This window comes from Leucoraja erinacea, chromosome 11, assembly GCF_028641065.1.
Source record: "Leucoraja erinacea ecotype New England chromosome 11, Leri_hhj_1, whole genome shotgun sequence".
Lineage (NCBI taxonomy): Eukaryota > Metazoa > Chordata > Chondrichthyes > Rajiformes > Rajidae > Leucoraja > Leucoraja erinaceus.
In genome coordinates, this window is record NC_073387.1 from 12,515,247 (window position 1) to 12,540,625 (window position 25,379).

Below are 25,379 nucleotides of genomic sequence, written 5' to 3' on the forward strand. Positions count from 1 at the left end.
CAGCCAGAGCCCTGACTTGAACTCGATCAAACATCTCCGGAGGGACCTGAAAATAGCTGCATCAACACTCCCGATCCAACATGACAGAGCTTGAGGTTCTGCAGAGAATGGGAGAAATTACCCAAATACAGGTGTGCCAAGCTTGTAGCGTCATACCCAAGAAGACTCGAGGCTGTAATCGCTGCCAAAGGTGCCTCAACAAAGTACCGAGTAAAGGGTTTGAATACTTATGTAAATGTGATTTTTCAGTTATTTCTTTTTAATTACTTTGCAAAAATTTCTAAACACCTGTTTTCACTTTTTTAGTATTATTGTGTGCAGATTGATGATTAAAAAATTGAATTTAATCCATTTTAGAATAAGGCTGCAACGTAACAAAATGTGGAAAAAGTGAAAGGGTCTGAATACTTTCTGAATGTACCTCCTTTGGCAGCTCATTCCATATAATCACCACCCTCAGAGAAAAGGTTACCCCTTTTATTACCCCTTTCAATTTAAACCTATGTCCTCTAGTTTTTGATTCCCCTACCCTGGGTAAAAGACCGGGTAAAAGACACTGTGCTTCTCACTACCTATTCCCTTCATGATTTAACACATCTCTCTAAGATCACCCCTCAGTCTCCACGCTCCAAGAAACAAAGTCCTAGCCTGCCCAACCTCTCCCTATAGCTCAACGTCTCAAGTCCTGGCCATTTCACTTAATGGACTGCAGCCAAATCTGCTTTAAGCACATTTTTCTCAGCACAGACACATAAAAAGGGCAGGGTAGCACCGATTGTTTTGAGGAATTTTTTAAAAAATGTAGCTTTTTCCACAGTGGAACACTTAGTAGTTTTATATTACCCCAACAGATCCTACAACATTGCAGTTCTATTCCACACTGCTTATGAGCAATGTTTGGCTGCTAACCTGACCTGGAATTAGAATTGCTTTATTATTGTCATGTGTGCAGTGAAAAAAGTTCTTTGCATGCTACCAAGGCAAAACTCGCCATGCATAATTGTAAAAAAAAAATAAAGTGCCAGAGTAATTCAGCGGGTCAAACAACAATTCTGAAGAATGTGGATCGGCGATGTTTCAAATCAGGACCCTTCTACCTCTCTTCCAGCTTTCTCTCCCCCTCTCCCATAATCAGTCTCAGGAAGGGACCTGTCCCAAAATGTAATTTATCCATGTTCTCCAGAGCTGCTGCCTGGCCTGCTGAGTTACTCCAGCACTTTGGTATTTTTTTGTAAACCAGCATTTGCAGTTCCTTATTTCTACATGTGTAATGGTACATCAGTGCAAAAGTGAGAAATAAAAGAGTGCATAATGTAGTGTTATCGCTTCTGGGACAGTGCAGATAGAAAAAAAGGGCAAGGGCCTATTCTTTTCAGGTCACTGCATCCATTCTCCCTCTGCAAAAGTGATCAAAGCACGTCCCTGGGGCAAAGAGAGAGTCTAAGCAAAGATCTGAAAAGGACAAGTCAAGTTAGCATCTAAATATGAGAATTGTATTCCACAAAGCCCGTCAGTAATTCACGAGAATTGGTTGATACAAATATAAAACTTGTTTTTTCCAGGCGTTCAATTGCCCTGCTAATATTCTTGATGTCACAAAAACCTTTTGAAAGGAAATGGGGCAGGAGGGCTGGTGGGGGGGGGGGGGGGGGGGGGGGGGGGGGGGGGGGTTTGCAAGGAAAGTAATAAATGTCACTCTTTTTAATATTTTATTAAGACTAAACAACTGCACTAGTGTGATGGACACCAAACTCAAATATATAAATTGGAACCTGACAGTCTTAACATTTACATTGGCCACAGAAGTAACCAGGTAAAGTCAACAGAAAAGTCTCAATGGACTAATCTGGACACAGTTGCATTTAAATTCTTGAAAAACCATTGCTCTTTGTGGAATGGAACTCACAGCTAAACTATACAATAAACAAAAAAAATAACGGTCTCTGGCAGTTTCTTTCACTGATAGCGAGCATGTGAATATTTTAGAAAGCAAATTTCCACCAGCCCCCACATAGAAGCTGATAACTATTGGTCACTGCATTTATTCTCAAACAAAATTCATCTCCCTTGAAGCACAACTCGGCCAAATCTCCACTGCACACATGATTCCAGTCAAGACTCGCTTACAGAAACGGAAGGACCAGCCACTGAAGTCATTTGGCCCTGTTAACCAGTTAATTCAGGCCAGATTGAAAGCCTTTCAACATGGAGAAACATCTGCTGAAGGCCTCAAAGAAATAGAATGAAAATATGAAAATGGCAGCAAGATATCCATCAAAGTTCCCCTGGCCCAGGCCAGGTATGATTATGGGTTTTTGAAAGGACTTTGGTGAAAAAAATAGTACAACAAAGGATTAAACCAAAGGTTAACTGTTGTCAGAGTGACTGGCACTTGAAACTTGATGGGAAGGTTTCACAAGTACAAAATCTTCTATGTTGCATTCCAATCACGTTGAAGATTGACAGGCAAAAGAAATGTAACTTAAGAGTTTGAGCAACTGTATGATGTTGTAATATATTTACTTCTGTGTCACCACCATGTAATGGAAGGGATGGCTTAAGAACATAAGAAGCATTTCAAGATTGGACAAATGCTTCAGGTTGAAGCTGTTTCACAGTGCAAACTTGTTCCAGGATTATTTTCAAAGAAATCTGGCAAGATATGCCCTTTCACATACAGGCAGAAACTATGATCTTATGTAATAATCTGACAGCTAAACCAAAGCACAAAGAGTAGGAAAGTGACAGTATTCTAAACAGAGTGCAAGAACAGAAGTGCACACATACACACATTTTTGAAAGCAAGCATTTCCAATTGATGTAAAAAGGTACATGATATCCTGGGCTGTCCACCTAGAAGCCAGTGCCTGTTACTGCAGCAATAATGTATACTGAATTTTTACAACACTGCACCTTAGGAATGTTCCAAACACACTAAGAAAACTGAGTGGAAAAGTCCCAAGGAAGCAGGACTTCACTTGGGGAGAAGCAAGGGCAGCACAGGGCACAGCAGTAGTGCTGCTGCCTTACAGTGCCAGAGACCCAGGTTCCATCCTAATTAAGGATACTGAATGTACGAAGTTTGTACATTTTTCCCTGTAACCACATGAGTTTTCTCTGGGTGCTCCGGTTTCTTCCCACATTCCAAAGACATTCAGGCTTGTAGGTTAATTGGTTTCTGCAAATTGTAAATTGTCCCTAATGTGTGCAAGGTAATTGCTGGATGGAATGGACTCGGCGTGCCGAAGGGCCTGTTTCTACGCTGTATCTCTAAAATCTAAATTAAAGACTAAATGAAAATGTAAAAAAAAAAACTGCAGGTGCTGTAAATCTAACACAAAAACAGGAAATACTGTAAATGCTCAAAAGGCTCCTGACCCGAGACGTTGATCCTGTTTCTCTTCTCACAGGTGCAGCCTACCTGCCAAGTACAGGTGCACAACCTTTTATCCGAAGATCCAAATAACGAAAACCTCCGAATAGCGGACATTTTTTCAGTCCTTGAAGAAAGGTCCTTGAAAACGTTCACCGAGGGCGGCCCGCAGAGGTGACAGCGGAACCTCCGGTCGGTCCTCGGTGAAAGGGGAACTAAATCCCCATTCATAAAAGAGAAGGTGAGGGTATATTGCGCGGGAGGGTTAATAATTGACAATATGCTGCTACCTGCCCGCTGAGTTAAAAAGTTCCCACGGTAGACTCACGATACACAGTGTATCGTGAGTCTCGCGTGGGAACTTTTTACCTCAGCGGGCAGGGAGCAGCAGATTGTTGCTCCCTTCAGTTTCACCCCACCTACACCCCTCTGCTTCCCGGCCATGTGTGTGACCCCTTCCCTCCCCTCTCCAGCTCCCCGCACATTGCACCAGCGTGGGGGCTTTGCATTGTCTTCAAGTCGGCGATGCCAGCATACAGTGCCAGTCACCGGAGACGTCAGGACCAACGGGACACCGACCCCCAGGCCCACTGCAAGCACGGAGATCCCAGAGACCCTCAGCCAGCAGCAGCCCAGCCCCGTTCCAACTCCAGAGGAAAACTGCAAACTAGCGGGAGACATCAGGACCACCAGAAGCCGCTCCCCGATGGGCCGCTATGGCGACAAGTGGCAGTTCGCCCACAGCCCGAGCTGTGCCCCCTCATTAGGACCCCCAGTCCCACTGAAAGCACGGAGATCCCAGATCAGCAACTCCAGCCCAGCCCCGCTCCAACTCCAGAGGAACACGCTCCCCGTATGGGGCAGAAGCTGATGGTGTGCAAGGTGCGTCTTGTTCTTGGGGTCGCGCAGCTCGGGCTGTGGGCAAACTGCCACTTGTCGCCGTAGCGGCCCATCGGGGAGCGGATTCCTCTGAAGTTGGAGGGGGAGTGGGGTATTGTGCTGTTTGATCGACCCCTGCTATCCCAGGGACAGGGAGACAGGACGTTCACCGAGGGCGGCCCGCAGAGGTGACAGCGGAACCTCCAGTCGGTCCTCGATGAAAGGGGAACTAAATCCCCATTCATAAAAGAGGAAGGTGAGGGTACATTGCGTGGGAGAGTAGGAATCCCAAGACAAAGTTGAGTGAGCGTTCCCCGAGGGCGGCCCGCAGAGGTGACAGCGGAACCTCCGGTCGGTCCTGGAAGAAAGGGGAACTAAATCCCCTTCATAAAAGAGAAGTGGAGGGTATATTGCCCGGGAGGGTATATCGCCTACCTGGAAGAAACGGGACATTTTTTCCAGGATGTCGTCTGCACACCAAAGCTCACGTTTAGCGCCAAACGCACATCGCCTCTGCTGCACACGGATATAAGAGTGTGAAAATGTCGCCTTAGGCCGCCTAAGGGCATGTAGCCCCGCTAGGGTGACATGAGTGCGGGAGGTGATTCAATGCTGCGGTCACATTTACAAATTCAGGAATTCATTCAACACACTGCATTTCATACAGATATTTATTCTGCAAGAAAAAACTACATTTAAGACTCAAACTCGCGACCGAGGAACTGCCGGGATCAAGGCGCAAACCCGCGACCTTGCGGATATGAGCCGAGCACTCTACCACTGAGCCAGCCATTAAAATCTACGCTAAAAAATTTCCATTCCGAAGACCGACAAATTCTGAATTACGAAAAGTGTCTGGTCCCAAGGCTTTCAGATAAAAGGTTGTGCACCTGTACCAGCATTTTATCTTTTTGTTTCTGAATTGTCCTTAGAAGAGGGAAGGTTGAGAGCTTACCTTGTAGAGTTATCGACTAGGTAACTGTACTGGAAAGCTGGGCATCAATTACTCAAAATTTAATTTAAGGATTTGTCTAAACTTGGAGAATAATAGTAAAGGTGCTTGTTTTATTAGAATTAGTGAGTGACCTGTTGCCTTGGGAAAGGTGCAAAGTTCTTTGTTATAGAATTTTAAAATAGGTTGCATCACCACCTCAGCAGAATATCATAACAGACATTCTTGAAAAAAGGCAATGTGTCAACTTGGGAGAAAAGATATTAGGGGTTTCTATTCATTTCAATTTACTTCCATGCTATTATGGCCATGGGCATGGGTTTAGCTCAGGTAGGTAGCTTGGTCAGTATGAACGAGTTGGGCTGAAGGGCCTGTTTCTATAAAGTATAACTCACTGACTCTCTTCAAAATAATTAAGGGTCCAGGCAGACTGAAAGGAGAGAAACTATCCCCATAGGCAGAACAGGTCAAGAACCAGAAGACAGAAATCAAGCAATTGGCAGAAGAATCAGGGGTGACTCAAGGAAAAGGTTTTCCATATGGTGAGTGGTGATGATCTGGAATGCATTGCCTTATAGGGTCATAGAAGCAGATTCAGTCATTGCTATCCAAAGTAAATAGAAAAGATACTTGGAGAAAAACTCCAGGACAAGTGGGGAAAAGACAGGCTCTCACACTGACCTCTCTTATCTTTTGTCCCCTACTTTATTCCAGCAAGTCTAATACAAGCTCAAGAAACAGACCCACATCTTTGATGCAAGTACACTGCAGAACTCAACACTGACTTCTGCCATTCCAAATAAGCAATCCTTCCTGTGTGCGTCAGAAAAGGCCAGTTCCCATGGAAGATAATCCAACTATAACAAACTTTCACAGTCTGAAGAAAGGTCTCGAACATGTCTAATCGCAGTCTGAAGAAGGGTCTCGAACCAAAACGTCACCCATTCCTTCTCTCCAGAGATGCTGCCTGTCCTGCTGTTACTCCAGCATTTAGTATCCACCTATAACAAACTTTCTCAGCATATCTCTCTCCATATGCTCCCAAATCTGCTGAGTATTGCCATTATTTTTGGTTCGGATGGAGGAAAGGAACGGTTCCAGTGAGCGGGCTGCGAGCTAACCTCCCACCCAGGCGTTCTGGGTGTTCCAAGAACGGCTGCAGAAGCTGCCCTGGGGCACGGAGGCTGAGTGGTGGCCGTGTGAGGTGAGGTAACGCACGATCGCAGGTCAACATGTCTAATCGAAGAGGATGGAAAAGTAGGCCACTGGAGGCCCTGCAGCAGCCTGGAGCTTGATTATAGTGGGTGCCGCTACAAGAGGTCTGCAGAAGCAAAGAGCTGCAGTGTAGGACATTGACAACATCACCTGGTCAGACTGACCTCTGCACCAACCCAGTGCCACCGCCAGGACATGGAGCCTTTATGGTCAAGTCAAGACTTGGTACAAGGTGGCTCTGGAAACTTGGTAACTCTAGCATGCCTCAATGTAATCCACTATTTCTACATTCTAGTAATTCAAGTATGATTGAGCCTACCTAAAGTAAGATTTTTACTGAAGGTATGCAAAAAGGGAATTTACCTGGGTATGTGTAATAATGAAATACCATTGAACTTTTTTCTTTTTAGAAACATAGACATAGAAAATAGGTGCAGGAGGAGGCCATTCGGCCCTTCGAGCCAGGACCGCCATTCATTGTGATCATGGCTGATCGTCCCCAATCAATAACCCGTGCCTGCCTTCTCCCCATATCCCATGATTCCACTAGCCCCTAGAGCTCTATTTAACTCTCTCTTAAATCCATCCAGTGATTTGGCCTCCACTGCCCTCTGTGGCAGGGAATTCCACAAATTCACAACTCTTTGGGTGAAAAAGTTTTTTCTCACAGTCTTAAATGACCTCCCCTTTATTCTAAGACTGTGGCCCTGGTTCTGGACTCGCCCAACATTGGGAACATTTTTCCTGCATCTAGCTTGTCCAGTCCTTTTATAATTCTATATGTTTCTCTAAGATCCCCCTCATCCTTCTGAACTCTAGTGAATACAAGCCTAGTCTTTTCAATCTTTCATCATACCACAGATCGCCACCCCAGGGATCAATCTCGTGAACCTAAGCTGCACTGCCTCAATCACAAGGATGTCCTTCCTCAAATTAGACGACCAAAACTGTACACAATACTCTAGATGTGGTCTCACCAGAGGCCTATACAACTGCAAAAGAACCTCTTTACTCCTATACTGAAATCCTCTCGTTATGAAGGCCAATATTCCATTAGCTTTCTTCACTGCCTGCTGTACCAGCATGCCAACTTTCAGTGATCAGAGTACAAGGACATCCAGGTCTCGCTGTATACCTCCGCCTTACCTAACCTAACCCCATTGAGATAATAATCTGCCCCCTTGTTTTTGCTGCCAAAGTGGATAACCTCACATTTATCTATATTATACTGCATCTGCCCACTCACTCAACCTGTCCAGGTCACCCTGCAACCTCCTAACATCCTCTTCACAGTTCACACTGCCACCCAGCTTTGTGTCATCCACAAACTTGCTAGTGTTGCTCCTAATTTCCTCTTCCAAATCATTAATATATTTGGTAAACAGTTGCGGCCCCAACACCGAGCCTTGCGACACTCCACTCGCCACTGCCTGCCATTCTGAAAAGGACCCGTTCACTCCTACTCTTTGCTTCTGGTCTGCCAACCAATTTTCTATCCACGTCAACACCCTACCCCCAATACCATGTGCTCTAATTTTAATCACCAGTCTCCCATGCTGGATTTTATCAAAGGCTTTCTGAAAGTATAGATACACTACATCCACTGGCTCCCCTTCATCCATTTTACTTGTCACATCCTCAAAAAATTCCAGAAGATTAGTCAAGCATGATTTTCCTTTCATAAATCCATGTTCACTTAGACTAATCATTTTACTGCTATCCAAAAGCCCCATTATTACCTCTTTAATGATTGACTCCAGCATCTTTCCCACCACCGGTCAGGTTAACTGGTCTGTAATTCCATATTTTCTCTCTCGCTCCTTTCTTGAAAAGTGGCATAATATTAGCTATCCTCCAATCCACAGGAACTGATCCTGAAACTATTGAACATTGGAAAATGATCACCAAATAATGATCACCACTATTTCTAGAGCCACCTCCCTGAGGACCCTGGGATGTGGATAAATGTGAGGTTATCCATTTTGGTGGCAAAAACGGGAAAGCAGTCTATTATCTAAATGGTGGCCGATTGGGAAAGGGGGAGATGCAACGAGACCTGGGTGTCATGGTACACCAGTCATTGAAGGTAGGCATGCAGGTGCAGCAGGCAGTGAAGAAAGCGAATGGTATGTTGGCTTTCATAGCAAAAGGATTTGAGTATAGGAGCAGGGAGGTTCTACTGCAGTTGTACAGGGTCTTGGTGAGACCACACCTGGAGTATTGCGTACAGTTTTGGTCTCCAAATCTGAGGAAGGACATTATTGCCATAGAGGGAGTGCAGAGAAGGTTCACCAGACTGATTCCTGGGATGTCAGGATTGTCTTATGAAGAAAGACTGGATAGACTTGGGTTATACTCTCTAGAATTTAGGAGATTGAGAGGGGATCTTATAGAAACTTACAAAATTCTTAAGGGGTTGGACAGGCTGGATGCAGGAAGATTGTTCCCGATGTTGGGGAAGTCCAGGACAAGGGGTCACAGCTTAAGGATAAGGGGGAAATCCTTTAAAACCGAGATGAGAAGAACTTTTTTCACACAGAGTGTGGTGAATCTCTGGAACTCTCTGCCACAGAGGGTAGTTGAGGCCAGTTCATTGGCTATATTTAAGAGGGGGTTAGATGTGGCCCTTGTGGCTAAGGGGATCAGGAGGGTATGGAGAGAAGGCAGGTACGGGATACTGAGTTAGATGATCAGCCATGATCATATTGAATGGCGGTGCAGGCTCGAAGGGCCGAATGGCCTACTCCTGCACCTAATTTCTATGTTTCTATGTTTCTATGCAGACCATCAGGCCGAGGGGATTTATCATCCTTCAGTCCCATTAGCCTACCCAATACTATTTCTCGCATAATGAAAATTTCTTTCAGTTCCTCTACCCCCTTAGATCCTCTGTCCTCCAGTACATCTGGGATATTGTGTCTTCATTAGTGAAGACAGATCCGAAGTACCTGTTCAACTCTTCTGCCATTTCCTTGTTCCCCATAATAATTTCACCCGTGTCTGCCTTCAAGGGACCCACATTTGACTTTGCTATTCTTTTTCCCTTAACTTACCTAAAGAAGCTTTTACGGTCCTTCTTTACATTCCTGGCCAGCTTCCCCTTCGTACTTATGTTGTCCTATGAAAGTTTCCCAATCCTCTGTCTTCCGGGTACACTTTGCTGTGTTATACATCTTTTATTTTAGTTTTATTCTATCCCTAACTTCTCTTGTTAGCCACAGTTGCCTCCTACTCTCCTTAGAATCTTTCTTCCTTTTTGGAATGAAATGATCCTGCGTCTTCCGGATTATGCCCAGAAATTCCTACCAATGCTGTTCCACTGTCATTCCTGCCAGGATCCCTTTCCAGTCTACCTTGGCCAGCTCTTCTCTCATGCCTTCATAGTCCCCTTTGTTCAACTGCATCACTGACACTTCCGATTTAACCTTCTCCTTCTCAAATTGCAGATTAAAACTAATCATATTATGACCACTACCTCCAAGCGGTTCCTTTACGTCGAGTTCTCTTTTCAAATCTGGTTCATTGGACAACATTAAATCCAGAATTGCCTTTTCTCTGGTCGGCTCCAATACAAACTGCTCTAAGAATCCATCTCGGAGGCACTCTACAAACCCTCTTTCTTGGGGTCATGAACCAACCTGATTTTCCCAGTCTACCTGCATATTGAAATCCCTCATCACCACAGTGGCATTACCTTTGTCCTGCTGCAACTTACACCCTAGACCCGGGCTACTATTTGGGGGTCTGTAACACCAATTAGTGTCTCCTTGCCTTTGCAATTCCTCAACTCAATCCACAGTGACTCTATCTTGTTAGTCCCTATGTCGTCCCTAGCAAGGGACTGAATTCCATCCCTTACCAGCAGAGCTGCCCCCCCCCCCCCTCCTCTCCTCTACCCACCTGCCTGTGGTTTCTATAGGATGTATAACCCTGAATATTAAGTTCCCAGGCCCGATCCTCCTGCAGCCATGTCTCAGTAATCCCCACAATGTCATATCTACCAACCTCTAACTGAGCCTCAAGCTCATCTACTTTACTTCTTATACTTTGCGCATTCAAATACAATACTTTTAATTCCTTACGCATCTCACCTTTCACATCGATCACTATTACACCTGGCCATACTCTCCTATCCCTTTGTAAGCTTTCTTTCACGTTAATTCTGGGGTAATTAACTATCCCTTTACTCCCCTTCCCTTTAACTAGGTATGTTGCAAAACCTACCTTAAGCGTCGCTGCAGATCTGTCCCAGCCCGTGTGTGTAATTATGGTGCCGTTTAGAGGGGGGCGGGTTTAAAACGTGATTTCCTCTAGGCTGGTCAAATCGAGCTTGTTCAGCCTACCTCAGTTGCTGACGAAAAATCGCTTGAAGTTTCACTCGCTGGAGTTATTTTTACATTTTACGGGTTTATTTAATTATTATAGTAAGTTAAAAATTAACCTCTAAACCCGCGACTGCCGACAACAGGTCGGATTTCATACAGGGGACAACGGAAGGTAGGTTGTTTATTTTTACATTAAAAAGCGCTTCTTAAGATCCCTTTATACAAAGTTTAATGTTGCGAGTAGCTAATTTGGGGCCCCATTAAATCCCGCAGTATTTTTCTGGGCATATGGGGTACAAATCCACCGCAATGTGAACGTTCTAAACCAACGCGTTCTACAGGATCCCACTCGAAAGCTGATTTAAATGGCCATTAATTTACAGCAATTGAACACTAAATTCCTTCCATTTGGCCTATAAATTAATGTAAATGAGATTTAAAAATCATGTTTTATTGTGAATTCTTTGTGAATATTATTTGGACACTTAGGCTATTTAAAAATGTTAATCATTTCTTAAGAAATGGATAGATGTTTAGATCTAGTAATTGAAGTTTGGAATTAGCTACAATTGGGTAACTAACTAATTATATGCTTTAATTTCAGGTCATCCAAGTAAGATTATTTTATATTTGTTTCAGAATTCTTCAATCTATGATAACTGAAAATTTCATTCAGTTCTCTTAATTTTTAAGAAAGTTATGGGCTTTTGACTGTCCACGATCACAGCTTTTTTGTTATGTCCATAGAAAATCAATAGGGAACAAGATGCTAATTTCCGAGTATGAAAATGGCCATAACTTTTTAAATACTTGAGATATGAAAGTGAATTAGGTGTCAAATTAAACTTCTTTTTATGCTTTATCTGATGGGATAAATTGCAGACTTGATTTTTAAAATCTCAAAATTTTGTAACATTGCTACTTTAACTCCGTCTTTGACTATCCCATTTGACACTTGTTTCTTCCCATTTGTTTCTTTTTTTCCATTGTTTTTGAAGAAATAGAGTGGATTAGTTTTGCTGACAGTCATTGCAAGACAATGGGACAAATGGCCATCTATGCTGGAACAAGTCTATAATCAAAATGATTTTTAACACTCTTGCTGAATTCCAATTCAATGCACCATGCTGGATAACGTGCCAAACACCTTGAAGGCAATGGATATGAAAGCACGGAACATACAAAATATTTTTTTGTATCATTAACTGAAGTGCACCGACAATGTAATAAAAGAGTCTGCATAATTTTGGCCATTATTTGTCGAATATTTTTATTTTATAATCTATTTATCGTGGCATTTTAGTTCACATTATCTTCCCTCTACATTGAAAGCCAAATGGGCACCACGTGTTTTTAGCATTTTATAGTGCATGGGAAATAGCCCCGAAACTTCATCAATTCCTTTTCCCCAGAGATGCTGCCTGAGTTAATCCAGCTTTTGCATCTATCCTCTAGCCATTAAATAACTTTAGTTTCCTATGAACAAACCTGACAAGACAAGTATGCAAATGGCCAGAAATCCTTGAGTGGGTGGCAGAACAATTATCTCACCATCGGCAGATCAAGTGAGGCCAAGAGCTGCAGCACATCACACTACATCTTACGAGCCGGAGTAAAGGGGCTGTCCCACTTGGATTGCCCTTGACTCATAATCGCAGCATGGTCGATACGAGGTCGTAGGAGGTATTTGTAACTCTCCTTCATGCTCGAGAGTAGTCCCCATGTACTCAAGGCCTCAGCTAGGTCGTGGCATATTTTTCAACACGTTGAAAAATGCCCGCGAGGAAAAAAAAGGTCGCCATGGAAAAAATCTATACTTTTTTTACTCGTAGGTTTAGTCATAGTAGGTCGGTATGTTAGTCGTAGGTAGTCGAGGATAGTCAAAGATAGTCTTCATCATAGTCGAAGGGAGGTCATCTTCACTCTCCACTATTCGGTGTCCAATTTTCCTGAAGTTAGTTGTAGCTGTCTTCAACATAGTCGAAGGAGGTCGAAGGAAGTCTTCTACAAAGCCGAAGGAGGTTTTAAAACTCTTCTAAACTCGCCAATTAGGTCGCCCAAGTGGGACAGCCCCTTAAGATTGTACAGAGTAAGATTTTCATTCTTACTCAGAAAGTTACAAGATATAAGCTATTTAAGGTTTAACTTTTAGATTGGGAAATGTTTTTGAGAGGTGGGGGTTGGTAAGGGGAGAATGGTTCGAAGAGAAATATTACAAACTTTTAAAATAAAAATATTGAAATAATTCTGATCTAATTTACACTGACAGCCTACTGTATGCACTTCAATGGTCATGTTGCCTAATACAGTAAAAAAACATAAAACAAACAATCTTAAAAAAAAATCTGTCAACAATCTCCTCCATGCGCAGCCCTGTTAAGCACAAAGCAAGGTCCAACAGTCAACAGTAATTACTGCTAATCTATCACACTGGATAGTCTATGCCGGCATCATTCCTGCTCTGAAGTCCAAGCTTTGTGCCTCAGTCACCTAGATTGATTGCCAGAGTGCAAAGGCTGTGTGAAAAGGTTCTAACACTCAAGTTGTGCACTCACAAGCTTGTCTTGTACAATCATTAAGACAGCACTGGAAGATTTCCCATGGAAATTAGTTGGCCCGATTGCAACTGACGTTACTCTGGGGGAAATGATTAAAGATAGCTTGTTCTGTTGGTTCTTGCACTTCAGTATCTAACACCAATGGTTCTGTGGAATCTTGTAACACCATCCCTAAACCCGAGGCTGTTAAAAGTTTACCATAATATATCAACTAGTATTTTCTCAGTCGCAACACAACCAAGCTATAGGGTTCCAGAATGTGCAGTTATAAAAGTTTTAGAAATTTTAAATCCCAATTAGTGTAATGCAATTTTTCAAGATACAACAAAACATTTGTCAACGTTGCCAATAAAAAAAATAGAAAATGCCTATTCTGATCAAGAATCTCACTCAAAACATTGGCCAGTCTTTGTCTTTCCCTTTCCAATATTTTGCAATTTAAAAATGGTGTGAAGAGCAACACTGGTGGATTTAATGACTATAACAGCAGCACATCATGCTTTAACCCACTGATGTTTTGTTCACACTAGAACCTTCACTCCCAAGAAAACCACCGCTTTCACATTTACAATGTGTACTCCAAACAGAATAATAGATTAAATATTACAATAGACAATAGGTACAGGAGTAGGCCAATCGGCCTTTAGAGCCAGCACCGCAATTCAATGTGATCATGTCTGATCATCCCCAATCAGTACCCCGTTCCTGCCCTCTCCCCATATCCCCTGACTTTGCTATCTTCAAGAGCCCTATCTAGCTCTCTCTTGAAAGCATCCAGAGAACCTGCCTCCACCGCCCTCTGAGGCAGAGAATTCCACAGACTCACAACTCTCCGTGACAAAAAGTGTTTCCTCGTCTCCATTCTAAATGGCTTACCCCTTATTCTTAAACTGTGGCCCCTGGTTCTGGACTCCCCCAACATCAGGAACACATTTCCTGCCTCTAGCGTGTCCAAACCCTAAACAATCTTATATGTTTCAATAAGATGCCCTCTCATCCTTCTAAACTCCAGAGTGTACAAGCCCAGCCATTCTCTCAGCATATGACAGCCCGGGAATTAACCTTGTAAGCCTACGCTGCACTCCCTCAATTGTAAGAATGTCCTTCCTCAAATTAGGGGACCAAAACCGCACACAATACTCCAGGTGTGGTCTCACTAGGGCCCTGTACAACTGCAGAAGGACCTCTTGGCTCCTATAGTCGACTCCTCTTGTTATAAAGGCCAGCATGCCATTCACTTTCTTCGCTGCCCGCTGCACCTGCATGCTGTACTCGCATAACTTTTCCCAGTGATTATTCTTTTAATGAACATCACACATATCACACACGCATTGAGCCTAAACACAATTATTATTATTATGACCACTTCATCAACCTTCAAATAAGACAACTGGCTTAAGTCATCGAGCCTTACATTATCATCAGCAGTTGAGCAACACAAAGAATTTCCCAGGTTGAGCTCAGAGTTGCACTTCCCTGTTATAGCCTTCGGTAAATCCCTCATTTGGCCCCAGACTTGAAGAATCAAATTTATGAGTTTGCAAGGATTTTTGGGGAGAAACCAAAAGGAGAACTACCACTAAGAAAAATTAGGTAACTGCCATTCTCAATATTATGCTGAACTAAATACAAGTAGATTGATTCGAATAAATTATATCGTTGAAAAAACATACGTCTATGTATTTCTCATGAACAGAATAAATGTCAGTCTAAAAATCTACATTCAAGCAGCTTTTATTTACCCTTCATATCGTTGCTGCTTTATGGAGATATTTTTTACTGCATGTTGAAGGTGCCATTGGCAAACTATCACATTGAACCATCACAGTCCTTCTGTTGGACTTCAAATGGCATCCTTCAGTGCTATGTACTGCAAATGTTGGAAATCTGAAATAAACACAAAAATAAATTTGCTGACCATATTCAGCAGCTCGTCGACGCAGAAAATGAATGAATGCTTCAGGTTGATGATCTTTAGTCAGAACTCAGAAGAGATAGGTGAAGAGAAAATCATCTGCAGAGGAGTGTATCAGAACAGTCATCTTTTTATGTGAGAAGAGATAGTAGAAAGGAAAAAAGATTGGAGATAATATTCCCTCAGTTGTAGTGCAATCTCTGGAAGACAAATCCTAATAGCATTTTAACTGAATAGTGATTAGGCCATTGGTGAGCAAGTAACACTAAATAGCGCTGTTGTTGATACCTTTCTTCCATGTGATGACCAACTGGTGGCTGGTTAAGTAATAATGGATTGGATTTGTCAAGATTTTTGTGGCTTGAACCCAAGTGAGCAACTGTCCACATTACTAGTTGATTCAAGCGTTGTAATTGAATTATAAGAGCTAAGTCAAAGGTATGGTTAATTCTAGATTCCAATACATTAGCCTTTTCTATATCCAGTGCTGTCAGCAGTTTCGTGGTAGCACACGAGTCAAATTGGCCGGTGCCTAGCTTTTATGAATACCAGGATATCTCAGGCTGAGGTCAAGAATCTCGGAGCATATGTATAAAAGCATGAGCCAAAATAAGGTGAATACTCTCTTCCCCAGGATAGAGGAGTCAGATTACCGGAGGGCATAGGTTTAAAGCGAGAGGAAAAATATTTAACAATTTTGTAATTTCACAAAGAGGTTGGTGTGTATATGCAACAAGCTGCCAGAGGAAATAGTTGAGGCAGGTACAATAATAACATTTAAAAACCATTAAAACAGGTACATGGGTGGTAAAGGCTTGGAGGTATGTTGCAGGCTAGCTCCATTAAGCAACTTGGTCAGCAATGGATGAGTTGTGCCGAAGGGTCTGTTTTCTTGCTGTACAGCTCTATGTGGGGTGTCATAGTGGTTTAACAGTTAGCACTACGCCTCACATTGTAACTCTGGGTTCAATCCGGGCCTTGGCAGTTGTCCATGTGGAGTTTGCATGCTCAACCTGAAATTTGTTCTCAATTTTTCGCCGACATCCCCAAAATACGTTGGTCGGTGAATTTGCTATTGTGTAATAAATGGAAAAAGAATCAAAGGAGAACTGATGGGTATGTGAGAGAACATTGCAGGATTCCGAGCAAATGGGAAGGGGGGTGGAAGTGGTACTGATGGGAGTTTTTTCTGCTGGAAGCTGACATGGACCCAATGGCAGTTGTATCATCAATGAAGACAAGTGAGCCAGTACCTTCAGCAGCCAAACATGCCCAGGCCATAACACCCCCACCACCGTGTTTCACAGATGAGGTGGTATGCTTTGGATCTTGGGCAGTTCCTTCTCTCCTCCATACTTTGCTCTTGCCATCACTCCGATATAAGTTAATCTTCTCCTCATCTGTCCACAAGACCTTTTTCCAAAACTGTCGTTGCTCTTTTAAGTACTTCTTGGCAAACTGTACCCGGACCATCTTATTTTTGTGGCTAACCAGTGGTTTCATCGTGCAGTGTAGACTCTGTATTTCTGTTCATGAAGTCTTCTGCGGACAGTGGTCATTGACACCTGACTCCTGAAGAGTGTTTCTGATCTGTCGGACAGGTGTTTGGGGATATTTCTTTATTATAGAGAGAATTCTTCTGTCATCAGCTTTGGAGGTCTTCTTGGGCCTGCCAGTCCCTTTGCGATTGGTAAGCTCACCAGTGCTCTCTTTCTTCTTAAAGATTTTCCAAACAGTTGATTTTGGTAAGTCTGAGGCTTGGCTAATGTCTCTAACAGTTTTATTCTTGTTTCTCAGTCTCATAATGGCTTCTTTGACTTTCATTTGCACAACTTTGGTTCTCATGTTGATAAACAGCAATAAAAGTTTTCAAAGGTGATGGAAGGACTGGAGGAAAGACTAGGTGCTGAGTTCTCTTATACCTGCATTAAGGAGGCAATTAAACACACCTGAGCAATTACAAGTGCCTGTGAAGCCATGTGGCCCAAACATTATGGTGCCCCAAAATGGGGGTGGACTAAGTGTAAACACAGCTGTAATTTCTACATGGTGAAACCAAAATGTATAAAAATGGCCTTTAATAAAATCAGATAATGTGCACTTTAACTACATGTGATTTTTTTTCTATTACAAATCTCAAATTGTGGAGTAAAGAGGCAAAAAAAAAATGATGGGTCTTTGTCCCAAACATTATGAAGGGCACTGTATATATTCACAAGGACAACTTTGCTGTTGTACGAAGGAAGCACTAAGTGCAGAATACAATTTAAGAGCAGTCTAGAGGAGGAGAGTGAGTGGTAAAGAGGAGCACTGCCGGGTCAAAAAATTAAATGGGTTGATCACAAGAGAGCTTACAATTATTAAGTAAAGTCTCTCTGCACCAGAGATACATATTCACTGCATGCCATAGTGGCAATTTTCATAGAAGCATTAATAACATTTTTTTAGCAGCTTCCCCCATGTGTCCCTGCTGACTACCAGGAATATGAAGGTGTCTGATAAGCTACTGCACCTCACCCTTTAGTGGAATGAACAGATCCGATGTATTTACCATATATTAAAATCATATAATAAAATGTCAGCATGGTGGCACAGCAGTAGTTGCTGCCTTACAGCTTCAGAGAACCGGGTTCGATCCCAATTACGGGTGCTTGTTTATACGTAGTTTGTACGTTCTCCCAGTGATCTGCGTGGTTTTATCCAGTGTGGGAGCTTCCTCCTACACTCCAAAGACAATCAAGTTCGTAAGTTAATTGGCTTGGTAAAATTGTAAATTGTCTCGTGTGTGTGTGTGTGTGTGTAGGATAGTGTAAGTGTGCGGGGATCGCTGGTCTGTGGGGAAAGGGCCTGTTTCTGCATCTCTAAACTAAACTGTCACCTTTGGACTTTTACTTTCACTAGTGTACAAGAACAAGTTAGATAGCAGTAGTAAACATTCATTACACATCTACTTCGTTACTAGATTGAAGAGATTTGGTATGTCAATGAATACTCTATTTACACTTTCATTTAGTCTACAATTAATCAAATTTGTCAGGGTCTTGATCAACAAAACCCATGGCCTCCACAGGTAAGCATGGCATCAGTGGAGACTTGGTTCAGCTAAAGGGCCACAGTTCTCATCCTGGCCATACCCAAATTATCTAATTGCAAGCACGTGACGAAAACAAAATCACCAAGAATCATCATTCATGGACTACTGCTATACAAGAGCATATCCCCTAGCTAACTCAACCAATGAAAGGCAGCAGCACAGCCAAGCCTGTTCTGCCTGTGCCAAAACAGGAATATTTCTGTGAAGGGCCTGTCCGAGCATGCGACTGCAGGCGGCAAGCGTGACCAAACCGGAAGCGGGGGCCGCACGGAGGTCAAGTGATCCCCGTACAGGGCCGGTCCCACCAGCATGCGACTGCATGCGGCGAGCACAACCAAACCAGAAGCGGGGCCGCGCGGAAGTCGAGTGAGTGACGTGAAGTTCGAGCGAAGTCCGCGGGAAGATCGCGCATGACGCACGGCGTCAAGACGCTGCTTTTCCCCTTCGAGGCGGTGCGTACAGCATTCAACGTGGCTGCGGGCCGGCAGGCCATTGCGGGACGGAATTTTTGAACACTGTCATTTTTCCGGAACCCCGCGCGGTGTCGGGACCAGCTACGCACAACTCCATACGGCGATCGAAGTGGGAACGGCCCCGCGAGGCCGTACCGCTCAAGTGACCACATTAGGTCGCGCTTGCCGCGCTCGTGGGACAGACCCTTAAGATTGATGAATAGTATTACGACCATGTGAACTATGGCACTGTTTCTATGACAGTGACACACAAAGAACTTGGAGGACCTGTGAGAACGGACGGCATGGTGGCGCAGCGGTTGAGTTGCTGCCTTACAGCGCCAGGGTCCCGGGTTCGATCCTGACTACAGGTGCTGTCTGTACGGAGTCTGCACGTTCTCCCCGTGACCGTTTGGGTTTTTTCTCCGGATGCAGAACTATAGGAGCGCTTTAATTAAATAGCAGAAGCTAGCTTATCACCATTTTCACACATCAATCAAAACAAAGGCCTCGTCATTCAAATCAAATAAAAATAAAAGCCTAACCAACAAATGCAGATGTGTAGGAAGGAACTGTAGGGCGGTCACAGTGGCGCAGCAGCAGAGTTGCTGCCTTACAGCAAATGCAATGCCGGAGACCCGGGTTCGATCCTGACTGCGGGTGCTGTCTGTACAGTTTGTACGTTCTCCCAGTGACCTATGTGGGTTTTCTCCGAGATCTCTGGTTTCCTCCCACACTCCACAGGTGTACAGGTTTGTAGGTTAATTGGTTTGGTAAATGTAAAAATTGTCCCTAGTGTAGGATAGTGTTAATGTGCGGGGTTCACTGGTCGGCATGGACCCGGTGAGGCGAAGGGCCTGTTTCCGCCCTGTATCTCTAAAAAAACTTTAAAAAAAAGAAACTGTTTGTTTCCTGTGGTTGATTGGTTTAATATTGAAAGGGCATGTGTAAGATATTATTTGAATCTTATTGAAACATATAAGATTATTAAAGGTTTGGACACGCTAGAGGCAGGAAACATGTTCCCAATGTTGGGGGAGTCCAGAACCAGGGGCCATAGTTTAAGAATAAGTGGTAAGCCATTTAGAACGGAGATGAGGAAAAACTTTTTCACAGAGAGTTGTGAGTGTGTGGAATTATCTGCCTCATAGGGTGGTGGAGGGTGGTTCTATGGATGTTTTCAAGAGAGTTAGATAGAGCTTTTAGGAATAGCAGAGTTAAGGGATATGGAGAGAAGGCAGGAACTGATTGTGCTGGCTCAAAGGGCCAAATGCACCTATTGTCTATGCTGATTTACACCGAAGATAAACACGAAATGCTGGAGTAACTCAGCGGGTCTGGCAGCACCTCTGGAGAAAGGGAATATGTGATGTCAAGACCCTTCTTTCTTCAGACTGAGAGTAAGTCTGAAGAAAGGTCTCAACCCAAAACATCATGTATTCCTGTTCTCCAGAGATGCTGCCTGACCGACAAATCCAGATGCCATCTTCTCATACCTTTCATTTGCAGGAAATTCCACTAATAGTCATGTCAATGAAAGGGGAAGTCAAAGGGATACCAATATCTTGTTGTGCTGCAACCTAAAAAAAGACTGGCTTTCAGGAAAAGTAACAAAAAATTAGAACCAAATGTAGACTTCTACTGAGAATAGCTCCCACCCCCATCTATACCTATCCTGAAACAATTTGAGCATTGCAATGTAATCAATTCCTGCCAAACAGAAGCACATTAAATAGTAAACTCCAAAATGTGACACCATTTGATTTGACAAATTGTTTAGACCCACCCACCACACCAAACCTACATAGGAACCTCAATGACATGATTAATGAGATCAAAGGTGGAATCTCCACTGTCCGTAAAGGTTTCCAAACGCCAGGCTAGCTAGATAGGCAATACAAGTCACACAAAAGAAAAAGGTATAAATATTAAGAGAGATATCCTACAATAGATATTGTATGTGGCGGCACAGTAGCACAGCGGTAGAGTTTCTGCCAGAGACCAGGGATCGATCCTGACCACAGGTGCTTGTCTGTATGGAGTTTGTACCTTCTCCCTGTGACCTGCGTGGGTTTTCTCCGGGATCTCCAGTTTCCTCCCACACTACAAAGACGTACAGGTTTGTAGGTTAATTGGCTTGGTATAAATGTAAATTGTCCCTAGTGTGTGTAGGATGGTATAAGTGTGCGGGGATCGCTGGTCGGCGCTGACCCAGTGGGAGAAGGACCTGTTTCGTCGCAGTATCTCTTAACTAAAAAAAACTAAATTAAGATATATAGCAGAATGAAGCAATATTCAACTTCATGTCAGGATTCAGAGCCCAGAAGTGAAAGTAATTTATACAAATATAATATTAAACAGCACGAAGTACATCATTTACATTTCTGAAAACGTCACTGAAAAGAGGAGAGGCAGGGTGGGGTTAACAGGGAGGACAGGCAGGAGGTCGGGCCTACATGGGTTGCAAAGCCAGGGAGGTGGAAGGGCAAGCGAATGAAGGGAATGAAGTCTGGGGAACCAAATTGAAGGGCCAGTAGGGACATTGTAGAGGAGGAACAACCAGGGATGAAGCAAACAGAGGGGGGTGACAGAGGACAAGGTAGAGGGGAGGAATGGGCAAGGGACCAGGAGAGCAGAAAAGGCAGTGATGGTGGGACCACAGCAGAGGAGAAGGGGACAATGTACTTCTAGTTATTGATTATATCTCTGCCTTGAACACCATTTCGCTAATCAAATTAATCTCCACACTTCAGGATTTACGATACAGCATCCAACTCTGCATTGGATCCTTGACTTCCTGACCCATTGACCTTAATCAGTGAGGACAGGTGACAATACATGCTCCAAGATGATTCTCAACACCAGCAGTATGACTCCTTGTATGCTCAGGACTGTATGGAAAATCCTGATCCTACTCCATTTACAAATTTGCAGATGGCACCACCCAAGGTGAGCAGGATATCAAACAATGATGAGATGGCGTACAGGAAGAAGGTAAAGAGTTTGGCAACATGGTGTCAAGGCAACAACCTCTCACTTAACGTCAGCAAGACAAAGGAGCTGGTCATCGACTTCACAAAATGGGGTGGTGTCAGCATCAATAGTGCTGAAGTGGAGATAAGTCGAGTTTCAAGTTCCGGAGAATAAATATAACCAAGCATTCTATCAGAATACATCACAACTTGGTTTGGCAACTGCTCTGCCCAACACCGCAAACAATTGCAGTCGTGAACATAGCTGAGTCCATCACACAAACCAATTTCCCTCCCCACCCCATTGACTTAATCTATACTTCACTGCCTTGGGAAAGCAGCCAACAAAATCAAGGGTCATTTGCAACTCGGGTTTCATTCCCCCTTCTCTCCTTTCCTGTTATGCAAAATAAAACTGGAAAACACGTACCAAAGGGTTTGAGAACAGCTTGTTCCCTGTTATCAAAATATTGAACAGGCCTTATGAGACAAGGGTATAATCCTGTGCTTCCAACCTACCTCAATACAGCCCTTGCACTTTTTTTTTCAACTGCACTTTCTCAGTACCTGCAATACTGATGCTGTAATGTATTCTACATTCTGGTGTTTTTCTCTTTACATTTTCTGTTGTACTTGTGTGGGCCTTAATGGTATAATTCGACTTGACTGGATAGCATGCAAACAAAGTTTTTCCACTGTATCACATGTGACTATGATAAATTAATGGACCCTCCGGCAACATGGACACTGTAGGTTTAGTAGATATGTAGAGGAAGGAACTGCAGATGCTGGTTTAAACCAAAGATAGACACAAAAAGCTGGAGTAACTCAGCGGATCAGACATCCCTGGAGAAAAGGAATAGGTGATGTTTCGGGTCGAGACCCTTTTTCATGATAAATCATGACCAATACCAACAGAGAAGCAGAGAAAGAGGGAAAGGGCAAAAGGGCGAGGTCAGAGGTGGGGGACACACCCCAAGGGAGAAGGGGGACAACAACAGTAGGCTGGAAAGATCGGGGGGGGGGGGGAGGAACCAAGTGTCGATTGGGCACAAAGAGAGCGGGGGGGAGCTGGGGTTCAGCAGGGAGGGGAGAGAGGTGGTGGGGGGGGGGGGGGGAAGGAGGGAGGAAGGTGGGGGGCAAGGGGGAGGGAGGAACCAAGCGAGGATTGGGCACGGGGGGGGGGGGGGCAAGGGGGAGGCAGAGGGTTAAGGGGGAAGGGGGCAAGGGAGAGGGGGGCAAGGGCAAGGAGGGGGGACAAGAGGGGGGGGGGGGAGGGGAGGGGGCAAGGGGAGGGGGGGGAAAGGGGAAGGGGGGAAAAGGGGAGGGGGGGGGGGCAAGGGGCAAGGGGGGGGGGGGCAAGGATTTGGGGGTGAGGGGAGGGGGGCAAGGGGAGGGGGGCAAGGGGGAGTGGGGAAAGGGGGAAGGGGGAGGGGGGGCAAGGGGGAGGGGGGCAAGGGGCAAGGGGAGGGGGCAAGGGGGAGGGATGAAGGGTGCAGCATGCAGGGCGGGGTAAACAGGGAGGATGGCAACAACTGATACTATGGAAAAGTGAGTAGGAGTGAGACTTTGAGGGAGATCGTTTACGAATGATTGAAAGCGACATCTTGTGCACCTCCTGGTGGCTTTTGACGGGGAGAATTGGCAGAGGCCTGCTGCATCTTTATGTATGCGTGTAAATTAAAGGAACATCTTTACTCCCCCCTCCTTTGCAATTCTGTGGCAAAATCCATTCCTTCATCTGTGCTTGCAGCACAAATTACAGACCGACAGCGGGCAATTTCAGGCCGGAGCAGAGTGGAGATGAAGAAGTGAGTGTATCCTCCTACCCACACCATCCCCTCCCCAACACCACCCTGGGCTGCAGGTGGTAGGGGTAGCTGGCGGGGTCATCGGTCAGTGCGGATGATCAATGGGCCGGACAGCACGGCATTAGGGGACAAGGGGGATATAGTTGGCAACAAGTGGTCTCTGGCCACCCGCTCACCTCTGCTACTGCAACGGGCCTGGGGATTGGGAGAGGAGGGGTGGTTGGGGGAGGAGTGGGGGGGTTTGGAGAGGAGGGGGGGGGTTGGGGAGAGGAGGAGGGGGGGGGTTGGAAAGGATGGGGTCTGGAGAAGAGGGGGGGGGTCTGGAGAAGAGGGGGGGGGGGTCTGGAGAAGAGGGGGGGGGGGGGTCTGGAGAAGAGGGGGGGGGGGGGGGTAGGGGAGTTAAAGAGATGGGGGGTGGGGGAAGGATTGGGGAGGTGTGGTTGGGGAGACAAGGGGTTAAGAGAAATGAAGCAGGGGGAAATTAGGGAAGGATTGCCGAATGTTTTAGAGGGGAAATTGGGGGGGAGGGGGAGTGGGGAATCGGAGGAACGATTAGAGAATTGGGGAGGGGGGCGGATTCTGGGGAGACAGGGGGGTGGGGAGAGGAGAGGGAGAAACTGTAGGAGACACAAGCAGGGAGAAAAAGTAGGGAAGGATTGCCGAATGTTTTAGAGGGGGAATTGGGGAGAGGGAACAGAGGGAATTGGGGGCACGGTGGGCCGGTATTCTGGGGAGACAGGGGGTGGGTCCCGGAGGGACTGTAGAGACACCACACAACCTGTGTCTCACACACACACTAACAAGGGTAGGTGACCCAGGAAAGGCGGGGGGGGCCAGCAGTAGCCTGGTGTTTTCTGAGGGGGGGGGGGGGGGGGGGGGGGGGGGGGGTATCAGCCGCGGTTGTTGAGGGGCTCCCCGCCAGCTGCACGGTGGCGCAGCGGTAGAGTTGCTGCCTCACAGCACCAGAGACCCGGGTTCGATCCCGACTACGGGTGCTGTCTGTACAGAGTTTGTACCTTCTCCCCGGACCTGTGTGGGAGATCTCCAGTTTCTTCCCACACGCCACAGACTGGTTCTGGTTGTGGTTCTGGTTGATCGTGCAGGTTTGTAGGTTAATTGGCTTGGTGTAAATTGTCCCTAGTGTGTGTGTGTAGGATGGTGTTAATGTGCGGGCATCGCTGGTCAGTGCGGACTCGCTGGGCCGAAGGGCCTGTTTCCGCGCTGTATCTGTAAACTAAAGTAAATGACTAAGCTGAGAAGCGGATGCACCCACCGCCACCATCAGTGTCCTCTCTCTCTCTCTCTCTCTCCTCCTCGCCGTCGCCTCCAGCACAGCCACAGCCGCCGCCACCGTCTCCTTAGCAACGCGCTCCAAGCAACTGAGCACCGGGGACCACTCGGCCCCTTATATAACCACCGGCCGCTACCACCCGCTGCCCGCCCGCAGGGGTGGCCGCCTCCCCGCCGCCCACTACAAACCCACCTCCCTCCATCCAACCTCGCATTCTCCCGTCACTTCGCCACTGCAATGGAATAAAAACATTTAGAAAGTAAATGGAAACCAGGAGAATTATTTTATCTTCTGTAAATATGTGTGAGACATCAACCCCCCCCCCTTAGCTGCAGGTTTCGGAGACCCAAATGGCGGCGCGCTGGGAAAATGGGCGGGGACATGCGCCCTGGGAATAGAGGGGGAGTCAACTTTCACTGAGCGAATCAGCATCAGCACAATCGTTCTTATTCCCTCCTGCAAAATAGACTAAGAAGAGAAATATGTTACATCAGTGTAGTTAGTTTTACAGCTTCAGGTGAATGAAATAAATGAAATTGGCG

At 45.1% G+C, this 25,379-nt stretch overlaps 2 protein-coding genes across 3 annotated transcripts in view; both read right to left on the bottom strand.

Moving 5' to 3' along the window:
• Nucleotides 1–12,467, bottom strand: part of LOC129701458 (C-terminal-binding protein 1) — a 302,130-nt gene extending 289,663 nt beyond the window's left edge. The window contains exon 1 of the mRNA XM_055642641.1: nucleotides 12,462–12,467. Coding sequence (XP_055498616.1) covers nucleotides 12,462–12,467 — 6 coding nt within the window. The remainder of the gene's footprint in view (nucleotides 1–12,461) is intronic.
• fam53c (family with sequence similarity 53 member C) overlaps nucleotides 1–24,934 on the bottom strand; it is a 115,605-nt gene extending 90,671 nt beyond the window's left edge. Inside the window, exon 1 of one of the 2 annotated variants that reach the window (XM_055642650.1) lies at nucleotides 24,820–24,934. Coding sequence is in view for 1 of the 2 variants with exons in the window: in XM_055642651.1 (XP_055498626.1) it covers nucleotides 24,820–24,828 (9 nt within the window). In the remaining variant the exon portion in view is untranslated. The remainder of the gene's footprint in view (nucleotides 1–24,819) is intronic. The other variant, XM_055642651.1, reaches the window with a different exon arrangement.
• Nucleotides 24,935–25,379: the final 445 nt, after the last annotated feature.